The sequence below is a fragment of the Cydia amplana genome, chromosome 1 (genome assembly GCF_948474715.1).
Source record: "Cydia amplana chromosome 1, ilCydAmpl1.1, whole genome shotgun sequence".
NCBI lineage: Eukaryota > Metazoa > Arthropoda > Insecta > Lepidoptera > Tortricidae > Cydia > Cydia amplana.
This window is the reverse complement of record NC_086069.1, coordinates 10,914,772-10,927,289: the sequence shown is the minus strand read 5'-3', so window position 1 is coordinate 10,927,289 and position 12,518 is coordinate 10,914,772. Positions and strand designations below refer to the sequence as shown.

The 12,518-nt window shown below is 37.2% G+C and overlaps 2 protein-coding genes across 2 annotated transcripts; one reads left to right on the top strand and one right to left on the bottom strand.

Annotated features, from left to right (window-relative positions):
- Nucleotides 1-4,624: 4,624 nt before the first annotated feature.
- LOC134653135 (uncharacterized) lies at nt 4,625-5,937 on the bottom strand. The gene is made up of 2 exons (XM_063508446.1): nt 5,761-5,937; nt 4,625-4,994 (listed from the first exon to the last, which is right to left on the bottom strand). The coding sequence occupies exons 1-2, from the start codon at nt 5,783-5,785 to the stop codon at nt 4,717-4,719; spliced, it is 303 nt and encodes a 100-aa protein (XP_063364516.1). The 5' UTR covers nt 5,786-5,937; the 3' UTR covers nt 4,625-4,716.
- Nucleotides 5,938-9,702: 3,765 nt separating this feature from the next.
- Nucleotides 9,703-11,854, top strand: LOC134653125 (trypsin, alkaline C-like). The gene is made up of 4 exons (XM_063508434.1): nt 9,703-9,742; nt 10,210-10,390; nt 10,989-11,247; nt 11,533-11,854. The coding sequence occupies exons 1-4, from the start codon at nt 9,703-9,705 to the stop codon at nt 11,851-11,853; spliced, it is 801 nt and encodes a 266-aa protein (XP_063364504.1). The 3' UTR covers nt 11,854.
- The last annotated feature ends 664 nt before the right edge of the window (nt 11,855-12,518 follow it).

Sequence of the window (12,518 nt, the reverse complement as noted above, 5' to 3'; positions counted from 1 at the left end):
CGCTGAAAAGGTTTTCCTTTGTACATAATCTTACATACCTACTCGGCATTCCTTACATTTATGTTATCGATTCACATACATATTTACAAACCAAATACTTGTAGAAAGAAGAATAAGTACATAGATTGTTAACCATCAAGGGATGAAAGACACCCATTTCTGACGAGGTAATAATCCAAGACTAGAATGGTGCCTTTCACCCGAGTTAAACACTCTACTTTTCATTTCGAATACGAGGAAAGTTAACCTGCGTACGGACAGTAAAAACATTTATTTAAACTTTTTTTTTTGTTATTTAACAAAATGAAACAGAATTTGTCATTTTTTTGATTTTTAAAACTACGGGAAAGATAAAATATCGCTAATGTTTACGTCGAAATCGAGGACTACTAGCGCCATCTAGTAAGAGATCATACGAACTAAACATAGCGTATTAATGTATTTGGGAAAGTTCGCGTTACAGTCTCCCCCTCTGGAACTGCAGACGACCCGGCGCGGTGACAGAAAGTCTTTGTTGCGTTGAGGCCGTTGGGCGGACGTCCACGTCCGCTCGTGATTGCTGGTTCAGGAGTAGTCTTTTGGGGAACCCTCCCCGTCTTCGGTAAGACTGTGCATAGGTTTCCGTATTTGCTTGACTGACACTCCGGTAGGGCTTAGTTCCTACGTAACGTACATAAGCCGTTATCGTGTCAGGTACAACTTCAGTGTGTGTGGGCAGCGTGGGACCAGGTATCCCACAACCATAGTACGCGAAGGTGGGCTGCGTCGGTGAAGGTGCTCTTGTTTCCGTAGCAGTAGGGGTAGTGGCTGTGGCTGGTGGCAGCGCTTCAGCTTTCACTGTTCCTCGGGTTGCTACACGGTGCTGCTGCTTCCTTCTTGCGGCACACATCCTCCTTGTGGCGTAACGCTTGACAGTCGCTGCCGTCATTATAGCTCCTGACAACTGGATCTGACTATCTGTCGTATATACATCCATGTCTCTTGTGACGTCACGGCACGGCCTCGAGTTGGGCGCCAGATGTAGGAGGATTGTCAATACAATCTAAAAAAATATTGGAAAAAGTAACTCACAGCAGGCCTTCCAATCTCAATAAAACCCGATATTAATGCTGTCTAAACAATTTCCAGTTATTGATTCGACCTCGAATCTAAATTACTTTTTCTCCAATATGCTCGGAAATGTTCACCTTATTGTAGCAAAAATAGTACGGGAAGTTCTTCGTTATTGTCAAACTCTAATTAAAAAAAATCAAACTATCGCTGTCCTGTTCTAGCGGACGGGAATGAAAAAAACACTACAGTAATAAGTTATTACTGTAGTGTTTTTTACTTTTTAAAAATAAAAAACGCAAACAGCCAATTATTATAGCCGCGAGCCGCGTCTACACGACCCGATCAGCTATCATTTCAAGCTATAGGATAGAGTGAGATAGTAAGATAAACGACCTTACTTGTCTCTTTCTTACAAGACCGTTGTGCTCGTGTATGATCGTGCGAATACTGCTTAATAAAATCAAAGATTATTTTTATATTTTTTTAAGGATCTCATCCGTGTTCATAAAGCTTATATATTTCAAAGGACTTTCTCATTTCAAACATAGACAGAGAGAATCATACTATCTTTGTCTTACACTAGTTACTAGCACCCAAAAGTAAACGATGGACCGGTATAGTTCTTACTGACTGACAAATAGGTTTGACCAACTATATTGCACAATTATATTGAATGAACGAATATTGAATGGTACTGACTGGCAGAATAAGTTTGTACCCTTAACTTTAAAAAATGTATTAAAGAGGGAAATTGTTTTTGACATTTTTGATGTGAAGGTTCGATTTGAGTGATGCTTGATGCTTAAATAATTATTATTTTACCTTATTTCCTCGCATGTTTGGAGAAAAGCACTATATATGCCTCGGCAGGAATAGCAATTCGTGGATTCGTCTTCTTTGTCGGACTCCGCTTCGCGTCGTCCGACAAAATCGAAACTCATCCACGAATTGCCCTTTCCCGGCCTCTGCAATAATGTACTATACTTCATTCAAGCTTATCCAATATTAAAATTTCGTGTCCTATATTTGAAATTAAAGATTACTTTCCTTTAATATTTAATGCCGCACACAAATTACTTACACAACTTTTGAAATGTTTACAGCGAAGACTGCTATATCTATCTACAAAATCAAAGCAGGTACTCATATCTTCAACGATAATTAATAATAATTTGGTTATCGACTCAGGAAGTATATTTTTGAGTTACACATACTTTTTTTTTCTTTGTAAGTAATCTTCTGCCGATCCCAAACCCTAGGATATGGGATGAAGGCTAAGATGATGATGATGATGATATAAGTGATATTCTGCTACGAGTGCGATTTATATAACAAGCGAAAGATTTATAAATCCAAGAATATAAATATAAAAAATCGCGTCAAAGGCACGAGGCGCAAATATTACGTCGCGATTCGGGAAATGATTTAGAGATTCACTAGATATGAAATAGTAAAGATATGTGACGTTCCACGGCAAAAAGGTACCATTGCCCCGGCTGATTATTGGAGCGGCGTTAATAATAGCGTAAGCGCAGCCGCTATAAGGTACCTTTTGCCGTGGAACGTCACATATCTTTACTATTTCATATCTAATGAATCTCTAATTCATTTCCCGAATCGCGCCGTTAGTCTCGTGTTGCAAGTACAACTTTTCACCTCAACAACAATACAAAATAAAAGTGTGGTCTTCTATATTTGACGAGATACATTACCCGCCTTCGCCACTCAGAAAGCCAATTCGAACTTAAATATTCATCTAAATAATAAAACATTTTGGTCAACAACAAGTATAGGCAAGAACGAAACGCACGGGCGAATGATAACAAATTGACATCATTTTAGATAAATATCATATTGACATCAAAATGTAAGCTCGAATTGAGCTCGAGACATCAAGCGAGCGAGGCTTTATGAGGCTATGCTATGGACAACTTATGAATATACAAATTAACTACGTGCTTCCAATTTTACAGTGTAGATGGCGCTGTAAAGATCCAATCATTATGCGGTAGTTCTGATTGTCAGAAGTTGACGTTTGACAAGTTCTCACAAAACAGTATATGACGTAACTCGAGGACGTAAGTTTTTCTTATTAGACTGTACCTACGTGTGTTATACGATCAATCTTTGGGACATACTAACGCAAATACTTGCACTTTCATGAATTTCAAATTTGACTGAAGAACTTTCCTATTTACTAAGACAAACATTTAAATCTATCTTAGGTACACGTATTCCCGGACAAAACGCTAACCTGGCACGCGTTTAGAGCAATTTGCAAACTGCATTATGCAACTGCTGACCTCCATTTTGCTTTATCATCGCTACACTATTCTCAACTCTAATGTCATGCTACTACAGTCCTAATTTAAACGAGAAACTGGGCAGTTATTTTCAGTAGTTGTTCAGCTAAATTAGACCTTAAACGCTTGACGCTGAGTTTGAATTGTCATGTGCTGAGATTGGTTTTGATAGAGCCTTCAACACTTGAATTTGAAATTAGTCTGAGCTGTTATTACAGGGAGCATAACATAAGCTAACTTCAAGCTAACTTGAAGATGATATTTCAGCATTAGGTACACGTGCCATAATAGTTTATACTTTAGACGCCATATACTCAATATTATCCAACATAAATGAGGGTTAACTTTCCTATAAATATGATTTTACATTTAATAGGGTCGAGGTGGCTTATTGATAATGGCATCAATTTCAATTTGATGCGATAGTTTCTGAGCGCGGAAGGTTGAGAACACGTTATTTGAATAAGTATATTTTTAATATGCATTATTTCGTAATAAAACCATTTATCTACACATATATCTTTAATGATACGCTTTAAAACCGCAAATTACGACCTGTTTGGAACACTTCTGAAAAAGAAACCAATTTGATTTGCCCTCTATTCTAATAGAGTTAGACCGAGTTACCTAAGTCTGCAACGATTTTGATAGCACACGCAGTGCAAGTGTTATTTATACGTAATAATTTCATAGAAGTTTGATGTTTAAAATAACACTTGCGCTACGTTTGCTATCAAAATCGTTGCAGACTTATCTTGGCCTGACTCTATCAGCCGAGTTGACGTTTTATTCGAAATGAAGTGTCATTTCAAATGACTCATTTGCAAACTATACTGACGAATTTGGCTTGTTACTCGTACTTGATATCGAACTATTCTCTGCGTTCAAAGCGGGTGGTGGGGAAAGCTGAAACGCTCGCTACGGTAAAAATTTAAACCATTGGCTGAGGGCCTGCCACGAAAAACGAAATTTCGCTATCTGCCTCTCTATCGCTCTTGCATATTCGAGTGAAGGAGACGCAGATACAGAAATGTCAATTTTCATTTTTCGCGGTAGAGCTTCTGGCATGAGCTGTCAGATGTCATAGGTTTTATACTTTGCAGTACCTAAACATTGATAGTTTAACCTAGTGTTACTAAAACTGTCGGCGACAGTGGCTCCGTTTCTTCAACCATAAAATATGTTACTAAAATCATAATACGCCTGTAAGAGATGTTAGATAATTAGCCGCTATTTATATGTGCGCCCCTAGCAAATGAGTAACACAAAAATAAAAAAGAGATTTATTCAAGAAGACCTTACATTATAATACCTCACTCGCGCATTAAAAACCACCCTTATCTATATCGCACACAGTCCATTACAACTCCGTATGAGTAGAGGGGAACTTCTTAAGAACAGCATGATACAAGTTGTAGAAGGCGTACACGGATACACTGAGGATGACAACCAGCGAGCCTCCGAACACGAAGCTCAGGAAGTTGCCGTCGATCATGTTGGTGCCCTGCAGGCTGGCCGCGTGGCCTTGGAACAGGTCCTTGGTGCCTGTGCCGGCGGCCTTGCGCTCCTCCATCAGCCGCTTCATGGAGGACAGCCGTTCTTTCAGTTCGTCTATTGATTCTAGCATGTCCTCGGACGCTGAAACAAAATAAATAAATTATAGCTATTTTGCAATTGGTAATATGTATACCTATCTCACAATCAGTCATTTTTGGTCAGTATTTGCTCCTTAGATAATAAATCAATAAATATAATAGTCATAATAAAATAGTCGAAGACTATTAGTTTAGCATTAAGTATAGCATGGCTCTGTCGCAGTCAATTCCCTTGATATAATTAGTGACGGATTAAACGTTCAAATCGCGGCAGTACTTATTAGGTAATGCGGCTTAGAACGTCCCTCATTGTGTCAAGTAAATTAACAATGACCTAAATTTCACAGCAGTAAAGCCGCACCAGTAACGCAGCTGCAGTTTCCATCCGAAAATTAAATAAGGCAAATCGATCTCAAGTGAAAAAGTCTCATAATCTTAAGGATATATCTGCAGTTTAAATGCAATCAAAACCAGTTATTTTATATTAGATAGGAATGAGGAGATTGTATTTGTGTTATTCGGATTTGGAGGTAATGTAAATAACTAAGGAAACCCACCTATTGCGACCCACCTAATACAATAAATGATAACCTAACTTTTTACAACATAACCTCTTCACATTTCTTCCCCGAGCACAACAATTTTGTTCTTACACTTGAGAAAAGCGCTTCATGAATACGACCCACACAATTCTGTATCGAAAACATTAGTTCCAAAATTTGCCGCCTACGTATACAACATTGTCACAGTAAACACTATGTGTAAACGCATTAAATACGTCACAAATATAATAAAGTTTTTATAAATACCTTCAGTTTCAGGATCTGGACTCATTTTCTCGAGGAAAGTATGGATAGTTGGTTTATTTGAGGTGTAAATCGGCGGTGTTGTGTAGCCTGGTCTCTCCTGGTTTGGGTCCCGTGAGCACGACGCATGCGTGGGATGCGTGGGAGCTATTGATCGACCCGGGCCAGCTAGGGACTAAGTCTAGACCTTTTGAAGTAGGCTTCAAACATAAAAAAATAAGAAAATTATAGTAATATGATTAAAAATAAAGAGGAAAATTAAAATATTTTAAATTCTATGCGACATGAATAGGTACCTACTGAACTAAGACAAGACAAAGGCTGTTTTGTAATATTTGTTAGAGGCTGTTCGGTAAGAGAAGAGTCGTGGAATGTATTGGGCCCCATACTTTCCACGACTTTTCTCTTACCGAACAGGTAGGTTAGGTTAGGTTACTCTCAAACTATAATTAGCTAGGAACAGAGACATTACAACGTCACCTTAATTTATTTCATATCATTCTCTTAAAAATAATATCGTTCTTATTAATATCTTAAAGCCCAAAAAAATTTTTGTGTGATCAAAGTCAAATAGAAACTCGTCAATACCGAAAGATCCAAGATTCGCGAATCTAATGTTGTGATAGATATAATTACCTAATAAAAAAATTTAGTCTTGTAAAAGTTTTACCTTTATTTATTTTAATAAATATTAAGTTATTTGCCTTAGTTGTTATTGAAAACAACCTCTGCTCATTTCGTTACTTAGTTCGGAGAAAAACTATTTAGGTAAGTAACTAAAAATAAAACAACAATTCAGATATAATTATGAAAACTTGTTTAATTATTGCAGAGTGCTAAGTGTATATGATAAGGCTAAACTGGCTGTAATCCTAGAATATAAGCATTGTCTAGGAGAGCTGAATAGATATAATAGGCCAAATAACCTTCGCAGTCTACCCAATGAACCTAATTTTATGATGACTACTAAAAATAATAATGAATATGGTAATAGAATTTGGTCCTCTTGCATCCCTAAAGCTCTAAACAGCTTTCCCAGTGATGTAATTGAAAACATAAATAAGAAACCTAGTAATATCAAGGCTATTGTTAAAATGGCACTGATAGAGATAAATGTAAAAAGACTCAGTAGCATGTAAAATATTTAATAATGCAATAATTTCATAGGGGTTGCTCCCCATGTCCCTTAGTTCATATAATCTTAAAAATGTAAGATTAGTACTAAGTAATTGTAATGTTATACTATAGAAAAATAAACAGTTAAAATTTTAATTTTTAAATTTAAAAAAAAAAAATTAAGTAAATAGGTGTCATTAATTTAATTTAGTTTAGTCATTTAACATGCCAGTCTTTGTTAGTCCAATCGCCAGCTCACATTTCATTTTAAATCTCGAATATATAAGCAACACAATAGAATGAACCTTGAAATAAATTACAAAGTTCGAACTAAATTGTTTGGTAGCTTCAGGCGCCGAAGGAAACATGCATGCATAATTCAGTTCTGCGCTGCGAGTTCCGCGTTATACGTCAACTTCTCTGGTAAATCTGTTTATAACATGATTTATGCTCTCTCCGCCATTTAGGGTTATTACAAAGTAGATTTTTGTTCATGAGTTTTGTGTCTTTGGGCCCGATTCGGATTTTGTAATAGACATCTATTAGATATCTTTTAGACATCGCCAAGATACGATAACGATATGTTTAAGATCTAACCTGTCAAATTTGACATTTCCGCGATTCTGGAGATACTCTTGAACGATTTCCACAAGATATTACTTAGAGATCTAATGCACATCTAATAGATATCTAACACGATTTATCGTAAAAGTGACATTGGTTGCTCGAATTGCGCTGCAAAAGAGAACTAGTTGAAATCTAAACTATAACGTATCTAGAATGGATCTAGTACGTGTCGTCTCTTGTGAATATCTTGAAGTTCAAATACGGCAGTTTGTCTTTTACCTTCAAATGTAAGAGTTTTATGTAATACATTGTTTTATTAATCTTTTGTAGTTAATTAAAATTATTTACAAAGTAAATTTTTCTCTTCCAGAGCTTTTAACTTCTGTTTATAGCATAACAAGTCGATAGATAAATCCAACACTCATATAAAAATGTTTCAGGTGTATCGGTAGGTATATTCTTCCCTATCTTTATCAGTGACACGGTTCGTAGGGCATCGCATTTTTTTAATAACCTAAATAATATATTTCAATCGAAAAGGTATTTCTTTCGGCTTATAATGATAAAATAACATGAGTTATTTTAATAAACCGACCCATGTGCGAATTGAACGCGTGGGTTACGTACCATAACACATTTTTTTTACAATGTTTGCCCTTAAAACCCACTCAGGCTTGACTTTTTTTGCTACGCAGTAAGTCTTTTTTTCTTTTTTGTAACAACATGTTTGAGGTTTGCTTAAAGACCCAGCCCCACTGTTGCGTTGCGTCGCGTAATCGTGTCGTTTCATCGCAGGCATACCTATACATTAGGTACCTAAATACATATGTATAATATTTTTCATGACATGCCCAATTATATTCGTCTCATATTTAACCGCTTTAGAGAAGAAAGAAGTTATGGGGCTTCGAATATTGTGGGTAATTTTGGAAAAACATTTAAAAATCGTATCTTCAGAACCGTGGCTCCTAGGACCAAGGTTCCAACGACGGTAAGGAAGGTAATGACACCACCAACATCCCAAAAATTTTTACAAACAGAAACGAATAATTTCATATGAAATTAAAAAGGAAACAGGAAAAGTGGGTACTGCAGGCAAAGACTCGATAAATAATCCTGAACTTTCTTAACTCCTTAGAAGCTAAACAAATAGACCTAAGATCATTTATTTTTATCTCAGCCTTTGTTTGCTTCTTTGTTTTTTATATCTAACGTTTAATTAGCCAGGCTAAGACAATGCTGCTCCGTTGTGAACAGTTTATCTGAGCTTTTTCTTTGTTCTCATTTAAATAACAAAGTGATAAAAAGCGTAAGCCAATGTGTGTCTTATTTAATTTCAACCGACTTCATTATTTCAAACGACATTATATGTATTTTTTTAAATAACATGTTAAGTTGTCGAGTTTTTTGTATTTTTACTTTTTATTTTATTGCTTGTGAACGACTTGAATTTTGTCTTTCCTTCCTTCATTACCTAAGTACCTATGTGTTAAATCGACCTTACTATCGAACTAACCTTATTAGGATTAGTCCGGTTTCCTCACGATGTTTTCCTTCACCGAAAAGCAACTGGTAAATATCAAATGATATTTCTTACATAAGTTCCGAAAACTCATTGATACGAGCCGGGGTTTGAACCCGCGACCTCCGGATTTAAAGTCGCACGCTTCCTCGCTAAACTCAATGGTTAATAAAGTCCTTTTTAATTTCGTTAATTTTCACTTATCTAAAAATGACATTTCAAATCTCTTTTATAACCTATACTTAGTGTTAGTTTCGCAGTTTAAAGCCCCCGTCCAAAGATACAGATAAGGATTAAATTAGTAGCGGTACTTTATCGATTTATTACTATTTACTACAGTGTTAAGGATAAGATTGTAAGTTTAAAAGCCTAATGTCAAACGGGTTGACCTCGATTAAAACGTTATTACAATTTCATTAGGCTCCAAAGGGTCTACCGCGAAAATCGATAATCGAAAATTTCGTTACCTATCTGCCTCTCTATCGCTCGAATCGGCACGTGTGATTGAGAGGCAGATAACGAAATTTCGCTATTAAATTTTTGCGGTAGGCCCTCTGTATGCTCAGGATAGCTCGCGTATGTTTTCGAATGAAACAAATACCTAATCTCTATCTGTACATCTATATATCTGGAATTGTTTAAATTGAATGGGAGCTATATAGATTATTAATTACCAGATAAAGAAAGTTATAAATAAGAGTTACATTGACTTTGAATCTAGTATTCGGTGAGGCAATATTATGGCGTCGCGTGTAATTTTGTCCCTGGCGCTCTTCGTGGGTATGTTATTCCGCCTATCTCATCCATATTTTTACTTTAATTAGGAATAGAAAATCATAGGTTTTATTGAATCTCACTCACTTTATTGCACAAAAATGTATTAATTGTATATTTTAGTAAATATTTTTTTTACATTTTAATTTAATTTTGTTTTAGTTAATATGCATAGAAATCTTACCTGATTAGTTTCTATATATATTATTTTCGACCTTGACGTTCCACTACTGCAGCTCTAGCGACAAATTATGATCACATGATAGTTCGTTTTTATATGGAGTAGCTGTCACGTAAAATGTTTCTAGACATTTTTACATTCATTCATATAGAAATGTAATCATTCGACGCGATAGGTATAAATCTTAATTACGTACCAATTCGTATACATATAAGTACTATCTGTATACGAATCTGTGTTTCACATCCGTACCTACTTGTGAAAATTATAACCAATGGTCTCGTCACACCAGCTGCCGCAGCGGCGTCACCTGACCGCATCGTGGGCGGCAATCCCACCACGATCCAGGACTACCCCTGGATAGTGCAGTCGGAGACCTTGGGCATCATCACTGGCGTCTGGAGCCAGAGCTGCGGCGCCAACGTCCTCACCACCAGATACGTGCTAACCGCTGCTCATTGTTATGATGGACTGTAAGTATGAATATTAATAACCATCCAAAGAAATAATACCAATCAAAAGATGTCCACTGTTTAACGTATGCTTTCTCCAATGGTTAATAAGTTTAATAACGTACCGATAATTATGTTCTTCAAGTCCCAGTACCGGTGTCTTGAGCTAGAGGCTATAATCATGGTACAATTTCGTTGCATAATCGTCATCCTCAATGTTTTCGGTCTCGTCTTCGGCCGCATTGAGGCAAAGGGACCTGTAGGCATATGCTTGCTCTCATGCATTCTTATTTTTGGGTCACAAAATCAATCGGTTTCCTGGTCCAATTTTTTAAATGTTATTTACTTACTCACGAGAACGGATCTTTTTTTCACTGGGTAGGTAAATATTTCATTTACTTTTCTCTTTTTACAATATGCTTAGATTTAATTTGAAAGTGTCCTCTAGCTAGACGTTCATTCTATTAGATCTATAGATTCTTCGTCATCTATATATACATATTTGTTAACCAATACTTGCTGACAAATGTTGTGCTTGTAACGGACGGTATAGCATGGGGTCGCGCCACAGGATTTATTTCTGAAAATAGCCACTCACACCTTTGTATATTCTTTACAGGCTCTACTCTCCAAGGCTCCGCCGCATCCGCGCCGGCAGCACCTACAGAAACACCGGTGGCGTCATCAGCTACGTCGAGACGGCCATCAACCACCCCACGTACCGCCATTTATTCGGGTACGATGGCGACATCAGTGTGGTGCGGGTGATCGAGTCGCTAGTGTACACGCCTGTCGTCCAGGCGACCACCATAGCGTCCCCTGAAACAGTGCTGCCTGCCAACGTGCCCGTTATCCATGCCGGCTGGGGCACCACTGCGGTTAGTATATGGTCATGGCTATATTTCTCAATGGCAACTCTAGCATGTGCTGCAGTAAGACGAGACAAATCATCATTTTGTTCTGTCAACTTGTTCAACTTCAACTTTTCTTTAAAACGTGATTAGTATAATATGTATTATATCGCACGCTGCTTTATCTAATTGAGGTATTTTATATAAATCGGGATTACTACATTAGGAATAAGCAAAGAGAGAGTTCTTATTTAATAATACCTACTTCCCCTTACTCTCATTACTCATAATATGTATCTATTCTTCCAACAGCAACAAGGTTCTGCGTCCAGCGTTCTCCAAGACGTCACTATATACACCATCAACACTGAACTATGCGCCGAGCGGTACCTCACTCTGAATCCACCTCAAGTAGTTACTGAGAACATGATCTGCGCTGGTCTCTTGGACGTGGGAGGTCGCGACGCCTGCCAGGGTGATTCTGGCGGCCCGCTGTACTACAAGGACGCGACTGGATTGAACATCTTGGTGGGAATCGTGTCGTGGGGCCATGGCTGCGCCAATGAGACGTACCCAGGTGTTAGCACCAACGTCGCAAAGTACACTAACTGGATCGTCGAAACCGCTGTTTAACTACTATACTTACATATATTAAATCATTGAGTATGGAAACCTAAAATGTGTTTTTATACTTGGTCAACCAGATCTTGACAGTAGAAAAAGGCGGCAAATATGAAAAATGTAGGCGCGAAGGGATATCGTCCCATAGAAAATTTGAATTTCGCGCCTTTTTTTACTGACAAGATTTGCTTGACCTGCTATATTTTTAGTAATGAAGCACACTCCAATTACTAAGGTTAACACTAGAGCCTAGTCATTTTTATAATGATCTTACAGAAACACAATTTAAAAAAAATAACCTTAATGGGCTTTTTCTAAAATAAATATCGAAAACCTGATTCTTTAAAATCTGGACATTCTTGGGCTCATTCTACTCAGAATCGACAGCACTCTCCACCCTTCGATTAAAAAAAGCGGCCAAGTGCGAGTCGGACTCGCCCATGAAGGGTTCCGTATTTAGGCGATTTATGACGTATAAAAAAAAACTACTTACTAGATCTCGTTCAAACCAATTTTCGGTGGAAGTTTACATGGTAATGTACATCATATATTTTTTTTAGTTTTATCATTCTCTTATTTTTGAAGTTACAGGGGGGGGGGACACACATTTTACCACTTTGGAAGTGTCTCTCGCGCAAACTATTCAGTTTAGAAAAAAAATGATATTAGAAACCTCA

What these genes read in the sequence shown, in the direction of transcription:
- LOC134653135 (XM_063508446.1), bottom strand. Translation starts at nt 5,785, where the DNA reads ATGAGTCCAGATCCTGAAACTGAAG. An exon ending in TCCAGATCCTGAAACTGAAG is followed by an intron (nt 4,995 to 5,760) that starts GTATTTATAAAA and finishes ATTTTGTTTCAG; the next exon opens with CGTCCGAGGACATGCTAGAA.
- LOC134653125 (XM_063508434.1), top strand. Translation starts at nt 9,703, where the DNA reads ATGGCGTCGCGTGTAATTTTGTCCCTGGCGCTCTTCGTGG. An exon ending in GCTCATTGTTATGATGGACT is followed by an intron (nt 10,391 to 10,988) that starts GTAAGTATGAAT and finishes TATTCTTTACAG; the next exon opens with GCTCTACTCTCCAAGGCTCC. An exon ending in CCGGCTGGGGCACCACTGCG is followed by an intron (nt 11,248 to 11,532) that starts GTTAGTATATGG and finishes TTCTTCCAACAG; the next exon opens with CAACAAGGTTCTGCGTCCAG.